The 17988-nt window shown below is 39.3% G+C and overlaps 1 protein-coding gene across 5 annotated transcripts in view; it reads right to left on the bottom strand.

The window, feature by feature from the left end:
• Positions 1 to 17988, bottom strand: part of ZMIZ1 (zinc finger MIZ-type containing 1) — a 2170450-nt gene that overhangs the window by 321577 nt on the left and 1830885 nt on the right. For all 5 annotated transcript variants that reach the window (XM_044056883.1, XM_044056886.1, XM_044056882.1 and 2 more), the window contains one exon: positions 7954 to 8098. In XM_044056883.1, the coding sequence (XP_043912818.1) occupies positions 7954 to 8098 (145 nt within the window). The remainder of the gene's footprint in view (positions 1 to 7953; positions 8099 to 17988) is intronic.

The following is a 17988-nucleotide window of genomic DNA, read 5'->3' as shown; positions in this document are numbered from 1 at the left end:
TGATACTGGACAGCTAGATCCCAAACCTGAAGAGCTAGTCTGCACAAGAGGTAAGACCGTGTCCACATTGCTTGTTGATGCAGCACATCACTATGGTATTGTCTGTGAAAAGTTTGAAGGGCCCTGGAAAGAAGAGAGAATGGAAGGCCTGAAGAGCTAGGAAAAGAGCTATTGATACTGATATGGTCCTTCCTTTGTTGAAGAGACCAAAGGCCCTGAACCTTCAGAGGGCTGAAGGAAGCTCCCCACCCCATGTCTGAGGCATCCAAAAAAAAGTTCCTAAGTGGGGACTGGAGACTGAAAAGGAAGCTCTGGATTGAGGGACAGCTGACAAATCTACCACTGCAGCTCTGACATGGGAAATTACAGAACAGGAATCAGAAAGACTAAAGGATGAGAATGTTGAAGCCAGACTGATTTTAGGAACCATTGAGGCTTTATCATCTGAAGTCTGGCCAGAGGAACCAAAGGCATGGTGGAAGCCATGTATCCCCGAGCCCTTAGAAACTCTGTAGCTGCAATGGATGCCAGAGGAAGAAGGGAATGAAATAATGCAATCAGAGCCAAAGTTTTGGGAGGAGGCAGGGATGCCAGCATTAGAATGGGCCTGGAGCCTGCACCCAAGAAAAACTTGATCCTGAGGAGGAGTCAGGAAGTATTTTTGGAAGTTTGCTGTAAACCCTACGCTTTGTAGAAGACAAATAGTATAGTGGAGATGCTTAAGCAAAATCTCTGGAGAGGAAGCTTGAATGAGCAGATTGTCCAGATAAGGAAATATCTGAATTCCCCTCATCCTGCAAAAAGCAATCACATGATCAAGGCACTTGGTGAAGACTCTTGGGGCAGTAGAGAGGCCAAAGGGCAAATCAGAGAATGAAAATGCAAGGCGGCAACAGAGAAAAATAAAACATTTCCTGAAAAGGGAATGAACAGGAATATGGAGACAGGCATCCTTGAGATCCAGGGAGATTGGGAAATACTTAGGAAGAAGAGGAGGAAACAAGGATTGAAGGAATAACATTCAAAAGGAAGGAACCTTCAGAAAGGTGTTGAGCTAGGTAAGATCCAGAATATTTCTCCAGGCACCTTCTTTCCTGGGAACCAGAAGCATTATGGAATAAAATCCCTTCTGCTTTTGAGAAGTCAAAACTGCATGGATGACTCCTTCAGACAAAAGGGTCTGAAGAACATCCGTAAAAAGAGCAGCTGTTTCTGAGAATGTTGTGGAATGCCCAAATAGGGGGAAGGGATTTCCAAACCATGTAATACCACTGACGAATCATGGAAAGAACCCAAGAGTCCTGAGTGATCTGTAACCAATTTGGAAAGGACAGGGAAAGACAAAGAGACAGAGGAACTTGACTGAAAAGGGAGGGAAGAAGACAGTCAAACAAAACCTGGCTTGTCTGGAGGAAGAGGCTTCTGAGCTGTAGAAGTAGATGTACCAGGAGGAGCCCTTCTAGTACCCTTTTTACCCTTGGTAGGAGGGCAAAACTGTCTATGGACAAAGGCAGATTTGGTAGGGTTAATTCCTTTGGAATTTGGGAACACAGGCAACAAAAATATGTTTCAATTCTTAGAAACAACAAAACACGCAAAAGAATACCTGCTATCAGTGGATTAATGCCTGAAATACCCAGAAAAAAAAAAAGGTACCCAAAAGGCAAAAAGGTGTGAGGCAAAACAACGGGACTATATAGCTTTTTCAAACAGTCCATTTAATGAAACAAAAACACAGAAAAAACGTAAGCGCTTTCACAGTGTAACCCACTGCTTCTTTAGACGTACCTACAGAGAACTCAAACGCTTCCATTTAAATACACCAATTGTAAATAACAGCCAATTAATTTAATTGGAAAATTCATTTCTAAAGGTATATAAAGATGTATATATAAAAACACATTTCCTACAGGTATATACATATAAACATACAAAAAGCGCTTTTTAGTAAAAATATAAAAGCATACAGATAAATAGTATATAAAAATGTACAAGGTAAAAGCTTAGAGGACTTATCAGAAGAGACAGAAATAAGAGAAGGGTCAGCTGAGGGACATTTGTTTTGAAATTTGCAATCAGGCACCTTATAAAACCTATCTTTTTTTAGGAGCAGGGGGCTGGGAATCAGGATCCTGAGACGGTGCAGAAAAAGTATCCAACAAAGCAGTACGAATAGGAAGAAGAGCAGACGGCTTGGGACATTCTGTTTGAAGGAGTTCATAATAGCTCCTTTGAACATCAGAAATCTGGGTACAGTCCCACTTAAACAAAACTCCATCATACAGGAAACAGTATCCCAAAGGAAATCTTCTTAAAAGGAGAATCAGGGCTAATAGATTCCTCTTCCTCCAAACCATAATCCAAGGGAGAAGGCATCTGGGAGGAAAAGGCCAAAGATTCCTCATCAGAATCTGCTCCCTGGGCCACTTAAAAGGAGTAGAAGACCAAGGAGGAGTAGGAACAAAGCCCCTCTGACAAGGCTGCAAAGCCATAAGGGCAGTGAACAAACCCTGTGTAAAATCCTGCCATTCATGACGAAAATCCTTAGGAGCAGGAGAAATAAGCTTAGTCTTTTGTTTCTTCTTCTCCTCCCTCACAAGGATTTGCGCAACACCCCTAGGCCCTTCAGATATAATCAGCTGTGGCTCCCCTGAACATCTGAAATGGACACCTGAATAGCCTTCGTGGACAAACCGGGTCCATGTCAGCCTCTGAAGTGGTCGTGGCACAGGAATCCAACTGAATAACTTGGGGGGCATCTGGGCTTTCATTAGCCTTGAGAGAGTAGTCTGGTGGAGGCAGTACAGTTGAAGAATCTGAATGAACTTTTCTGGCCTTCTTTACACAGATAGCTGATCCTCGGGCCAGGAAGATTCTACCATAGTACCCTGAGCCAACAATTTAAGATGGTGGCTCTCGACGGAAATAGCCAAAAAGGAGAGACAACTATGCAAACTTTGTGGGACAAACGCAGCAAGACTTATGGTCATGAAAAGCACCTAAGCAAAACAAACACTGCTCATGATGGTCCTTATGGGGAGTCTGTCTCCCACACTGGCATCTCCCCTGTTCTGGCTGTCATGTACCCCAACAACCACAAATAAAATAAGAAGGAAAAACTCCAATGAGGTACTTATCTGAAAATGGATTGGCAACCAGCAGACGAAAGAGCATTCAGACCAATGATTGGAGATGGCGTTCAGACTGGAGGCAAAGAATTTCTGAGGATGACACGTTCGTACGCCATCTTTATGCCCTACTACACACACGGGGAGCATACATGTGAAGTACGACATCCCTATTACAACCTAAGCTTTGGTATACTGACCGTATGTCTGGTTGCCCTAGGCAAGGGACCCTGCTGTAAGGAATACTGCAACATACATGCATGACATAGAAGAACATAATTTTTTCGTATTAGGAAAGTTAAACTTCATTACTTGAAGATGTACATAGTTTTGTGTATTTGTATTAAACAAACACGTTAGGTTATGGGGGTGTTTTGGGGGGGGGTCTGGTTTTTTTTTTGTTTGTTTTATACAAATGTCTTGTAAAAATGTAACAAAGGTTCCAATGCTAATAAGAAAAATTTGTAAAAAGGATCAACCTGCCAAATATTGGTTGGTTCATGTACCACAAAAGCTGGAATAAGACATTTAAAAAAGCTGTCAAACAGGTAGGAATAATGCCTTCTTATCATAATTACGACACTTTCCATATTATCTTGGAATGAGAATGGTCTCACAGGTATAGACATAGAAAGGAAAGAATATTTAACTATATTAAGAAATGCAGATTGTAAACAGCAATGTTACAAAAGACATATTTGGAAAGAAATAAGCTTGCGAATTTGATAAAGGATTTCAGGATAAATATTCGGCAGAATATCAGGGAGAAAGGAGGAAAAAAAAAAAAAAAGAGTACTTAAATTAACTGTTAGAGGAGCCCCAACAGTGACAGAGGAGGGAAAAAATAATAATGGCAGATTTGTGGTAGTAATGGGCTACAAGGGAGGAGGATTATGCTGGCAAGTATTTATATTCCACCTAAAACTGCTACTACAAGGCTTACAAAATGGGAGAAATAATCAGCCTTCAGCAGGGAATATTACTTGTAGGTGGGGATAGGAATTTGATTTGCAAAAATGAGGATGTGTCTGGGGGGCCTAAAAGGAAAATATAACACAAAGGAGGGTAGTTTTCTGAAGAAAATTATGAAAATATTTGGTATGGAAGACATGAATATAGTAGAAGGAACTCAGAGAAATTACATATTATTTCCCAAGGTAAAATAACTTGACTAGAGTAGACAAATTATATTTCAGAGGAACATGTGCATTTAATTGAGAACTTTGACAGACATCCAATAATTACTTCAGATCATCCATCAATAATTACTAAGACAAAAATGCAGGGAAATTAAGTAAAGATGAGGCACGAGGATTCCCCACCCACTTGTTTAAAAAAAAAAAAAAAAAAAAAAGAGGAATTTATGGAATGGGTAGGAGAAATGACTTGGGGAATTATTAGGGAAGATGTAAAATACTCCAGAAGTTATAGCTAGTGAGTGGGCTAAAATGAAAGTGGAGTTTAAAAATAGGGTAGAAATAAAAGAAAAAGAGATACTGTTACAAAGTAACAATGTTCTGACAAAAGGTAAAGTATTACAGAAAATAAGGACAATCTCACAGTGTAAGAAGAGGTACAACTGCAGAGCGCTAAAAAGAAAGTAAAGGAGTACCTGGATAACATGCATACATTTAGAAAGACTACTATTAAGCAGCTATTTTTTTGTTTTTTGATAACCCCAGGGCACAAAAACTTTTAGGATAGTCACTGAGACAACAAAGTAGAAAGGATTGTTGCCAAACTTAGGGAGCCTGTAACAAGAAAAATAACTCTACAGGACCTCTGTTTATTTCAGAAACCTTATGACAATGTGTCTAAAGCACAGAAGGAAAGCATCAGGAAAGCACACAAATGGAAATATTTGTGTAAGACTTAAATACACCAAGGTTAGAGGGAGAGGAGGCTCAACAATTAACAGTTAAGGAGGAGATAAGATAAAAATGGTAATGCACAACCACTCTGCAGGAAAGTCTCCAGGAAGAGAAGGTACGCCAGTGAAAGTCTGGAAAACAGGAGGGAAGACAGGGATAAAGATTTGGGAGGTTTTGTTAACAGCATTTTAAAAGGAGAGAAAGCACAAGCATCCCAGAAAAAAAGCTGTGGTGGCTGTAATACCTAAAGATGGTAAATAGCATCAGATCCAGCTTTATATAGACACATTTCAATTTTAAATCATGATCATAAAGTGTCTAGAATGGCTAAAAGAATGACAAAGGTGTTACCAAAACTGACAGATATTGATCGATGAGGTTTTCTGGAAGGAATGCAAACATTTGACAACATTAATAGAACAGTGATGATCCAGAGGAAGACTGCTGTTGTTGGGTCCTGATGCAGAGAAAGCATTTAACAGAGTAAACCTGGCATTTTATGAGTAAGGCAATTGAAACATTTTCATTTCCTGATACAGTAAAGGGTGTGCTCTTTCCCCTTTTGTTCTTTGCTTTAAATTTATCAAATAAAATAAGGGAAATTCAAATATATAATGGGTAGGACATTCAAGAAAAGGCTTTATCTGAAGATGATATTATTTTGTAGCTAAATAAAACCAGAAAAGAACATCTCAAGTGCTGTGGTGTGAGCCATTCTGATAAGAAGGGATATTTTACAGTTATGCAATTAAAGTTCATAAACATAACACAAACAAAAAGCTACAATTCAAAGTGGAAAGAGATATTGATGAAGGGGAAAATTCATGAGATAAGTAAAGAGTGGTATTTTGGATGCAGATCCTTACGGAAAACAACAGTCATACAGAATATTATATTCATATGGTAGCAGAAATTATACAAAGAACTAAGCCAACGTGACCATGGAGAAAAGGGGCTCTGCGATAGGGATGACTGCAATTAGGGATACAGAGAATAGGTAAGCGGGGGGCTATCAGAGGGATAAAGGTAATAGAATGGGAAGATTCCACAAAGACATTTAGACTGCAGTCTAGCGATTGCCTTCCCTATCAGGAATCGATATCAGAGTATAGGCAAAGAGAAAGGGATTGAGGAATCCGAAGTAAAAGACCTGCACTGGTTGAGTTTTTAATTGAAAATTTAAGATTTTTGCCTGGAAGTGTTTGTATTGGTACTTTTACAGCCTAAGCAGACTCGAGAATTTTTCCTAGCATTTAACGTGTTTATTTTAATCTCACCTTTTTGTGAAGTATTTTTATGATTACTTGATACTGAATTTATGTTATTAAGAACATAGCAAGAGGACTTTCAAACAAAGCTTAAAGAATAATACCTCAAACCTGGTGTGCTGGACCAACATATGACCAAGATACTCCAACAGTTCATTAAACTGTCTACATGTCTGGACCTTTACTCCCATGTACAAATGTTGACATTGCATCTGTCAAAATGTAGTGTGATAAACTGCAAATTCTTAGCAAAGACTTATTTCTTCATTTATATGTATATTTGTTTACCTGAGTAGTGCAATAATCAATACTGATCAATTTCAGGCTCAGCCCAAGTAAAATATAAAACATTTCACAAACATAAAACATAAAAATGTAAGCAATAACAGATTAGTTCAGACTAATTACATAGAAAAAACTGTATATGTACAATCTGTTGAGCAAGCACACTGCAATGTACAATAAAGCGGAGCAGTGGTGCAGCGGTAGTGTTGTCACCTCACAGCAAGAGGTTCTCCAGTTCGATTCTCGGCTGGACTGCCTTCTGTGCAGAGTCTGCATGTCCTCCCTGCATTCATGTGGGTTTCTTCCGGGTGCTCCAGTTTCCTCCCACATTACAAAGACGTGCAGCTGGAGTGCTTCTCCCCAAGCCTCCTCTGAAAATTGGTTTTGTTCTAAGTTGGACTTTCCTGGTAAACAAATGCAAAATAAAATATAAATACATAAATAAAGCAGTATAATGTACAATATATACATACATCACTTTCTGTGAATTCTGACAGGAGAGTAGACCTGGAAAGGAGAAAAGTTAGGTGACATGCCCTGTGTCGAAGCAGGAGCATTTGGCCTAGATGAAGACCTGCTTTTTGAGTTGCATTCTAAATTTGGAGTAAGTGATGATTCCCTTAATGTCGACGGGGACACCTTGCCAAAGAGTGGGTGCCTAAGAACAGAAAGCATTTGCAGTGCTGCGGAGTTTGGTTCTAGGGGTAACGAGAGCTGATGTGACAGAGCATGTGCAGTGCTGGGAGTTTGGTTCTAGGGGTAATGAGAGCTGATGTGGCAGAGCATGTGCAGTGCTGCAGAGTTTGGTTCTAGGGGTAATGAGAGCTGATGTGGCAGAGCATGTGCAGTGCTGGGAGTTTGGTTCCAGGGGTAATGACAGTTGATGTGGCATAGCATGTGCAGTGCTGCAGAGTTTGGTTCTAGGGGTAATGAGAGCTGATGTGGCAGAGCATGTGCAGTGCTGGGAGTTTGGTTCTAAGGGTAATGAGAGCTGATGTGGCAGATCATGTGCAGTGCTGCAGAGTTTGGTTCTAGGGGTAATGACAGCTGATGTGGCAGAGCATGTGCAGTGCTGCAGAGTTTGGTTCTAGGGGTAATGAGAGCTGATGTGGCAGAGCATGTGCAGTGCTGGGAGTTTGGTTCTAGGGGTAATGAGAGCTGATGTGGCAGAGCATGTGCAGTGCTGGGAGTTTGGTTCTAGGGGTAATGACAGCTGATGTGGCAGAGCATGTGCAGTGCTGCAGAGGGGGTAATGAGAGCTGCTGTTAGAAAACTGAGAAAAATGCAGAAAAAACTTCTTGCCTTTCTCAGTGTCCCTATACAAGTCCTGCAATGGCAAAGCTATAAACATTACTTCAATAATCGCACACAATGCTAGGATATAGAAATAAAAGCACTAACCCATGGGAAAGAGATGGTTTCATGGAGGTCATGCTGTTCATAGATGGCTGCATTGGAAGTTTTCCAGGGGGATCGTTCTGCCGACTCTTCTGGTGACGTAGTAAAAGAAGTCGCCCTAATTCTTCACACCACGATGACAAAAGTGCTGTAAAAACAAAAGAGTGCATACACAAGCTTTAGCAAAGCAATGCAGACTGCATGAGCACATGGAGTCTGGTCTTGTAATCCCAACATTTCAAATAAACAATTTGATGCACCATGTACTGAAATGCTCCCTAAAAGGAAACTACTCACTGTTCGACACAAGGTTACAACAATCTGACAGGAAATACAACTATCGTCTTAACATGAGTAAGAGGGACTACAACTGCATTCTGTTTACATGTTTAAAAAAAAAAAAAAAGCATGACTGCCAAAGTAAAGAAAAAGTGTTAAATCTTTGCTAAAAAAATCAATGACAAAAAAAACCCTGTTAGTTAAAGCTTCTGGGATGACATTTCAGAAGCTACAGGAGTTTAGAAGCAGATTTTTTTTCACTTCATTAAGAGCTTACTAATGACAAAATTCCAGCAGACAGTAACATTACACTTCCTAGAGAAGATAAAGGTGGAACAGCTTTAAAAGATGATGTGGGTATCTGTAGGAGCAGAAACCACACAATGAGGAATGATAATATAAGGAATGCCACAAGGCACTTTCATGCATCCATATCTATTCAGCAGACATTTATGGCATGTGTACACTACGGCATGCTAAAGAACAATGACATTAAAATATATCACTCATATAAAACGACTAATCCTGATAAAATGCAAGCCATACTTAAAATATATAAATAGAAATATGACGTTAAGATAACAATGTCAAAAGTTATGACTCTTGGAACAGAGAGATTATCCTATATATGTCAAGGGACAGCAAAGTAAGCAATGATTGATTTTATGATGAGTCTGGTGTAACACAGGATGCTAAATTAAAATGCAGGCCACATAGTTCAAAACATTACAACCATTAACAGATGCCTAGGAAGTTTACTGAGATTTGTCATTAGTAGAATATTATCTTACCCATGCAGCTTTATATATTGCTGTAACTTCAATAATTACAATGAGGAAACAACTGTTTTTGGTATCTAGAACAGTAAAATAAAGCATATGATAAAAGGATAAATGTGTACCTTGTAAACAATCTGGTGGCATTAGCCAGATTTTGCTACACTGAGAAGCTAATGCACTTGCTAACAGCAGATGTTTCTGCTATACCAAGCTTTTAATAACATGAACCTCACTGTTTGGATAGGAAACAACCAACCTGGGGTATATGAACATAAAGCTGACAATGGTTCTAAACAGAACTACAAAAAGGTTGACAATTTAGAAAAATGTTTTTTGTGTTTGGAATGGCGTATCTACAAGAATAAAGCACACGTGAAGTACAGTGGATTTTAAGCCCTTACTGGATGGATTTCATGGATGACAATGCAATTAGCACACATGACAGTCTGGCAGTTAGTGTAGAATGTAGAAGGAAGGACAATATTGAAAAAGGGACAGTATCTCGTGCAAGGGGGCACTTCCTTTGGTAAACAGAAGCAGTGCCACACTTCAGTGTTTTTAATTTCTCCAAGACGTTTGGGTTTCTAATATAATGACAGGAATGGACCCCATTTCTAATTCAAAGTATGATTAAAGTTCATGAAATTAGTACTGTTTCAACCTTTCATGTTAGCCAAAAGTGCTCTTCACAGCATCCAGAATGTGCCCAGTACTGACCCCTTCTGCAATTCATACGAAGTTACATTTACGTATCTAAATATGACTGTAAATTCTTTTTTACGAGCCCCATTGCTCCTATTACTATTGGAACTGTCTGGGTATCCGTCTTCCACACTATGCTGTTTTCTGGGAGCACTCAACTACACTACTTGTACCTACCTACCAGTTGAAAAGCTGCAACATTACCAATTTAGCATTCGATATAACACACCACGATTTTACTCGATTATCTTGGGATTCTGGACTACTCCTACACTTACAGATAACAAAACACCATCTCCCTGGTATGCTAGTTACACCTCACTGATTATGACATGTTTAGATATAAATAAAGGTTTATATTTGCGAGCCGTTTCCTGTGGTCCAGTGGTGCAAGGTTTGATTCCCTCAGCCTCCACTGCCTAATCATGCGACTCTGAGAAAATCACGTAACCAGACACCACTCCGAGGCTTAACCAGACACCGCTCCTTAGCTGAGTCTGAAAAAGGTCCATGGATTATTGATACACCCAGGAAAACAGATACAAAAAATAATTATTATTTTAAACAGGATACTCTAAATAATCAACTCTAGAAAAAAAATCCACTCTGAAGTTGGCACTACAACAGCCGATTGTTTACTCTCATCTGACCAGAAGCCCTACCACTAATTATCTGGCAATCGAGCCCTGTTTTCCATCATGCTTCTCTCTCATATTGAAGGATCGATGTAACCTGTGAAAGTGAACACACCAAGTCTTCCTGTGTGGGCTGCACTCATGTACTGCTGCACAGCTGTGGTATATTTAGGGAATAACCTGTTGCTGAACTATAACTAACAGTGAAAAAAACTGGAAATTATAAAATAACTTTATTATTAATAAATCTTAAATGGGTGTGTATGGGGGGTCTCCTTCACTCAGATGAAAGCAATTCAGCAGCGTTAAAAACATTCTCCTTTAGGGAAACCCTGCTTAGCACAGTGAAATTCAGCCACCTGGCCAATACCTGTAAATCATACAAGTTGTTTTACATTTATAACCAAATGACTTACTGACCCCCTTTGCAACTTTCATACACAGCATAGTATTTATCAACATTTAATTTTTTTATATGCAGCAAAACAATTTAATGTTCACATTTAAAAATGCCTCTGCTAAAACCATGACTACTAAATCTTAAGAGTGGAAGGAAATTTAATTTAATCTGTAACATCACAGCTGATAGCTTCAGCAAAAAAGTGTCTACAGTGTGTGCCAGCTGAAACACACACGTTGGGATCCCACCATCCAGTGTTCTCCAAGCTATGCAAGTCAAAATCAGTACAACGTTGACTATGACAATATCACTACCACCCCTAAAACTACAGACATGCAGATGAGAAACTTCCAGAACCTCCAGGTCTGTCTTTCGGTACTGCATTAGTGCTCAGAAACCCAATACCAAACCAGGTATGCAGAGAAAACTGGCTGCAGCAGTAAACCATTTAGTACTCTTGTCTGCAAAACTGTTTGGCATACCAGGCATATAATCTGCAAAATCGTTTGGCATGCCAGGCGTATAATCTGCAAAATCGTTTGGCGTACCTGGCATATAAAGGTTAGTGTCAAAATGACAGAGAGAGTATGAAAGCGTGCACACATGTGTGTTGGGGGGGGGGGCAGCACATATGAAGGACAGTTAAAGATGGTGCCCAAGGGGCTCCTTCACTCCTCCTTAAGGAGTCACAGCTCAGCAGCTGTTCTTTTGCTTCTCGTGTGGCAGGTGTCCAAAAAGAAACTATTCTTGGTTTCTTATGCAATCAGTAGCAGAGTTACTCTACTATAAATCTTTCTGCAGAGTTTACATGTAAATAAAATGCCACTCTGATTCAAGTTCATTAGACTGACATTCACTTTGTTGCACATAACACCTAGGAATGTGCTGATAAAACATAACACCCATGTCCAAGGGCTTGAACAAATGAAATGTCATACGGCAATACTCCTAACAGACAGAAAATTCTGCTAAGGAAAGATAACTGTTGAAGGGTAAACTGTTTCATTTATTTATTTATTTTTATTGTTTTAACAAGGGATGACCAATGCCCTTCTACTGCTACGTTAATGCCACGCTGCTGCAATTTATAAGTGTTATAAGCCAGTAAAACAAGCTGTTATCATCATTAGCCTTAGAAATAGTGTGAATCAGCACATTATCTAAAGTTACCACCACTCTCTATACAAGTAATCACAGAAATCAGATCAGGAAAAAATACTCTTGGGATTTGATGCAAGTACTACGCATTTATGCTTAATTAAGTTAAAAAAGGCAAAAGAGCTCCAGTAACTAAAGGGCTCAACAGAGAATACTTGTATAACACTGTATTAATTTAAATGTAATTGAAAGTGCAATAAAAAAAAAATCATCAGATGACAAATGCATGGAACTATTCATAAACACACAAGCAACAGTATCGTGCTGCTAAGCGGTAAAACTCGTGCAGCATACCTTACACAATTTACAAAAGTCCCTCACAGCACTCTGTATATGCTGGGGCAGAGGGGCACAAATCCGTACTTGAAATCCAGATAGACCTCCGGTACTCTGCGATCCACAGCTTAGTTAGCGGTCACAAATAAGTGAGTCATGGACTATAGAGTGGTGCAGAGAACTGATGCTGTGGGGATGAAATGGTGGGGAACGTACAGCAGTTCAGCACCAACCTTCCATGACATCAGGATGTGTTGATTGGCATAACATAGCTAACCAACAGCATCAAAATTTCCTGGAATGACTCTCCATGCAAGAATTGTAAAACAGTTAGGGATGTACTGCCATGTCCTGCAATATGCTGCAATGCAAACAACTGCACTACGCAAAGACATCCCGGCCTCACACTACGCGATGCACCTGACAGCTGAAGCAGAAGCTCCACTTAATCTCTTCATTAGCGTTATAGGCTAAAGACTGTGGTCGGAACTGGTGAAAAACACTGTCTTTATAAATTAGTTCAGTTTTATTGTTTGGTGAATTTCTTCACCTGGGCTGTGACAGCAAATGGTCTACTGTGATCAGTGTATTAATCCTGTAAACAAACTTGAAAATCATGTTTAAGGGTGTGAAACAAGCTTTTCTTTTCAAAAGTGTTCACATGCATCTTTTTTACAGCATTTAAAACATCTACAACTTTTGCTTCCAAACGCAGAAAACTAAACATACAAAGCTGTGTTTGGGCATTAATATTAATGGGCGAGCAGGAGGCGGTTACGTCACTGTGTTGCAGCTGTAATTACACAGGATTAGCACAGGTAAGTGAGAATTTCTTCTGTGGATTGCCAAACTGTTAACTGTTTTTGGTGCAGAAAGTTGTGGGTTCTATTCACACACTAGGTAGATCGATTACAGACACTGCAATTTAGCATTAGCACGGTGCTGCACTTTTTGAATCTGTCATCCTTTGGATGAGATGTGAAACCAAGGTCTTATCTGCTTGAGTTGGCATTTGCTCAAGTTGATGCAAACGATCCCATAGCACCTATCAAGGAGAGTAGGGGAAGTCCCTGATGTCCTGGCCAAATTTCACCTAACAGTATAAATACCACCTTGAATGTCCCCTGAAAACAGACTACTAGCCTAGTGGAACTTACCTGGTCAGCAAAGGATATAGACAGACAGACAGACAGATTAAATACGCACTCTGTAAATTAAAGTAAAGCACAGCCAGCAATACTCAAGTTTTCATAAGTGCTAATACTCAAAAATACTTTTCAACTTCAACTTACGTAAATATACAGAATAAATATGTTAATTCAAGAAACTTGACACTACCCCCCATGCGCGTGCACAAACGCGCACACACACACACACACACACACAGCAAGAAAGAAATGTGTTAGAATGCATTCCAACTTCCCACTGAAGCAGGTAAAGTTCACTTATACACAGCTATAAAAGTACGTGGTATCCTCTCTCCCAAAAAAAGAAAAAATCCCACTTATTAACAAGTCTTCTGTGACATCATCACACCGACACCTTGACCCGTCCTTCTGCCACACTCTCTCTCTTATTCAAGGCATTAAAAAAAAAGTGACAAATTTAAGAAGACTGTAAGCAGGAAATAAATGCATATGTAGAACAATTATTCCGACCAAACACAGAATGTGTCAACATCATGAAAGAGTGGTCATTTTCCAGTGCCAGCTGTCCCTCCCTTCCACCATTAGAGGGCACTCTAGTTTGTTACAAGCACAAAGACAGAAATGCATGTTTTTTTCCAGCCTACATAACAGACATGAATTTTTCATTGCCTGCATACCTATTTCTAGGCAAAACCAATCACAAGTGAGTCTTTTTTCTACTAATGGCTCTGGTGCAATACAGATTGTTTACAGTAATACTACAATCCTCTAGAGGTAAGAAAGCAAGGCTCAGCCACTATAGTCAGAGACACACACACACATGCACACAGATGCATGCACGATATCTCTGGTGACTCTACACTGACAAGGTACATCTGAAGTTAAAGGAGACAAAGGTTATCATTGTAATGAGTGAAGAAAGATACCAATAACTTGCCTTCATCTCCTCTGTTTTCTACTGTCACTCATGTTCATACCCCTCAACCTCTCAGCACGCAAAAAATATGGACAAAGCTTAAAACAATGGGGCCACAAGGGCCCAAAAATGGGGACATATTTGATATATTGCACTTAAAAATTGGCTAGAATAATATTTTTTTTTTGTTAGCATGCATTGTTTGAAGGATATAAAGTCTGAAACTGTTGTTTATCATTATTTAGTGACTTTAATCTTCCATTATTTGCCAGAAAACCACAAATATTATAATGTACAAACTAAGAATATAACGTAAAAATCTGGACATTCTGCAAAAATCTGGAGAGTTGAGAGATATGCTGCTGTTCAACTTCTACCATCACTGGTGACTTGCTTACTGTTCTCCTACCCACACACACACACACACACACACACAAAACCGCTGTGTGCACGGGCAGAAAAATGAACACTAAGAGAAAATAACTTTGAATCCTTTACCAGGAACAGGAGAAAGGGGGGGGGGGGTCAGTCAGCTTGCATCTCAGATTTGTAAGAAGTGCAAGTAGAAAGCACGCTTAGAAGGTTGATACAGCATTTAACAACGGTTTCTACCCAAAATAATCAGATGCAAGATTTTTCACCTGACTTAAAAGAAGTCACAGACTATGGCAAAAAATCCTGAAAAGGCTTGCAAAGGGAGACAGACTCTCAATCTGGTGTACTAAGAAACTCACCCCACCACTTCTGCTCAAAATCCTCTCGACTTAATCTATGAAAATTATCATTTTAATTAGGGTCCAGAAAAGGAAACTCTGCTTTAAGGGAATTAATGGCTTTTTCATACAAGTGAAACTTAGCTTGCAATAACTGACTGTGCGTGTGCACCTGTGAATGTGTGCATAAAAATGAACAGCTCTCTGGAACTGACAAATACAACAAACAGTACTTCCCATGCATCTTCACATTATAATTACAAGGCTCTTAACTCTGTTAATTCATGCTAATAATTTCATGTGACTGCCTTCAGTCATTCTAATGTCACACCATAAACAATAGGCTAGCAGCAAATCTGTGAAAATCAGCTTCCTGCTGAAACAGTTCAACAAGTGCTGTGGCACAAATAAGTACATCTATAGCGCACAGTACAGTTACACACATTCTTCACTAATAAAACCATTCCACTTATGTTTGTTAACCGGGCAAACCCACTAGATAAAAAAAAAATAAGTGCATCTTTTTAGATAGTAACCAGATTTGTTCACAGTTGCACAACAAGAAAACTGATTTTGAGGGAATCAAACCTAAGACTACAGAATGAAGTTTATTAGCAGTTCAGTCACTGCACTAAATGGACAGATGGTCTCATTTTAAACTTGTACCCTGGGCACTGTCAAAAGCAGGAAAAAGAATTAATTGTCAAATTAAAAAAGTATCCAGTTTCAGAACTTAACCAGATTAGGAGAGCTTACATTTGGTCTGTCTAGAATGGTTTTACAACTCTGATCAAATTCTTTTCAGTTATCAAAAACTTCACTTAAAACACTGTCATACTAAGCACTGTATGCCACTAAACGTTTCAGATACTGGGGGAAACCTCATTAAAAACTGAACATTTTATTTAAAGAAAAAGTGTTGGTCTAGTCACCATGACCACCCCTAGTAGCTTAACTAGGGCCGGGCAAAGGGGGCAACTGCTACAGTTGCAAAGTGTTGGGGGAGGGGGGTGTGACTGGCTGATCCTGATTGCTCTTAAACTCATACTGGCTTTGTGGCCATACCTGATCCTGTAGCACTCTGTGAGTGGCCTAAACTGTAGCAATCAGTTTACTACAGTTTAAAAGTGAAAAAAATTTATTTTTTTTAAAGTCTAAAACCTGAGCACTGTAGCTCTCTATGATGGGCATAAACTGTAATGGATTGGGTACTGTCTGCAGGAAACCAGCCAAGTGGCATCCTGCAGAAGTCCCTTTTTTTTTTGCTCTTCACTTGAAGAACTGAGGGGTCGAGCTCTCATGTGTGGTATCCATTTATACATGTATTTGTTTGATGAAAACGCAGTTTGATTTGTGAGCGTTTATGTGTATTTGTTTGCCGTTTTGCCATCTTCTACTGTGAATTAATTAAAAATGTTTAGCTCGAGAAAGTATTGGTGGCCTTCTGAAGTGCTCTTTTTGTATATTTTGATCTCAATGATGTTTACCAGATTTATTAGAAAGGATCTACCCTTAACAAGTCAGTTATGACCCATTCCATGGGCTTGCAGATCAGGACTGTCATATTAATGGAGCTGTAGTTTCTGGGGTCAGTGGTGAGGCCGATCTTATGAAGTGGCATTACAACTGCTGTGCTCCAAACTTTAGAGACCATGTCAGTTACTAAGCTCATGTCGAATAGCTGTAGGATTAAGTCCATTAGTGCATGTCTAGTGCTGTGTAGCAAGCAAGCATGTATGTTAGCAGATCCCATGGAGGATGTATTTTTTGTTCTGAAAAGTATCTTTAACAAGTGTTCTTTTATGATGACACGGGCTTTGAGATCCTTTGGAATATGTGGGTTTTGTACAGTTGTCTCGGGGTGAAATTTGCACTGAATTTGTCAGTTAATACATTTGCTGTATCTACTGGATCCTAGCAAGGGGTGCCATTTTAAATACGTAGCAAGCAATGCTGATAGTTATTTCTCATTTCCTGATGTAAGTAAAGAATGTATTTATTTTTTATTTTACATTTGTTGACCGGGATAGTCTGACTGGATGCATGTCCATTTTCAGCGGAGGCCCGGGGAGAAAAGCTCCAAGGGTAAGCAGATACAGCATTACATAATACCAGCATTACATATTACAAACAGACTATTTACAGAGATTACATAAGTAAGCAAGTTAAACAAGTTCCACAGGTTACAGTTAATCCTGAGCACAAGTCAGGATTAAATTAAATTACACAGTAAACTGGTTAATAGATTTTTACACATTCTAGAGAGAGCTAGCCAGGCTTGATACATTGACATAGCCAGTTAAGTGACCAATGTTGTTTGAGTCTAGTTTTAAATTGACCTAAGGTGGAAAGTAAGGTAATATTAGCTGGAAGAGAGTTCCAGGATCTACTTACAGAGTTTGCAAAGAGAGAATCACCGGCTGTGTTATTAATTTTGCTAGTCTGAATTAGTAGTTTGTTAGAGGATCGAAGCGGTCTAGGATTGTTAAAGGGGGGATAATATTTTTAAGTGCAGGAGTATTGTAAGGTGTAAAGAAGGAATTGTAATTATCCTTAGCCTCTGATACTAGTCAAATTCATGGGATACCTTTGTTTTCCTCAATTTATTCTATTTTTCAGTACCTTCAATCATTTTTTGCATGTTGACCTTGACTTCAGTTTTGCTGTGGTGACAATCCATCTTTTTATCGCCCCAGTGCTGAAGCAATGGCTCTATTACATGCCATGGGTACCATCTCGGAGTACATTACCATATATTACAGGTAGTGCCTCTCAGTATGCTATCATATAATATGGGTAGTGCCTCTGAGTGCACAATCCAGTGTTATAAATAAAGCCCCTGAGTGTGTATCATATGGGTAACACCACCCAGTAATCTATCATATGTTACATGTAGTACCTCAGAATATATTACATGTTACAGACAGTGCCTATAAGTGTGCTATCAGATGGATAACACCTCAGAGTAAGCTATCATGTATTACATGTGATATCTTACAGTATACTATTACATGTTACACGTATTGCCTGTA

Source organism: Protopterus annectens, chromosome 14.part0 (genome assembly GCF_019279795.1).
Source record: "Protopterus annectens isolate FY-2018-M chromosome 14.part0, PAN1.0, whole genome shotgun sequence".
Taxonomy (NCBI): domain Eukaryota; kingdom Metazoa; phylum Chordata; order Ceratodontiformes; family Protopteridae; genus Protopterus; species Protopterus annectens.
Note: the sequence above shows the minus strand (reverse complement) of the source record. Positions and strands in the feature narration are given on the sequence as shown.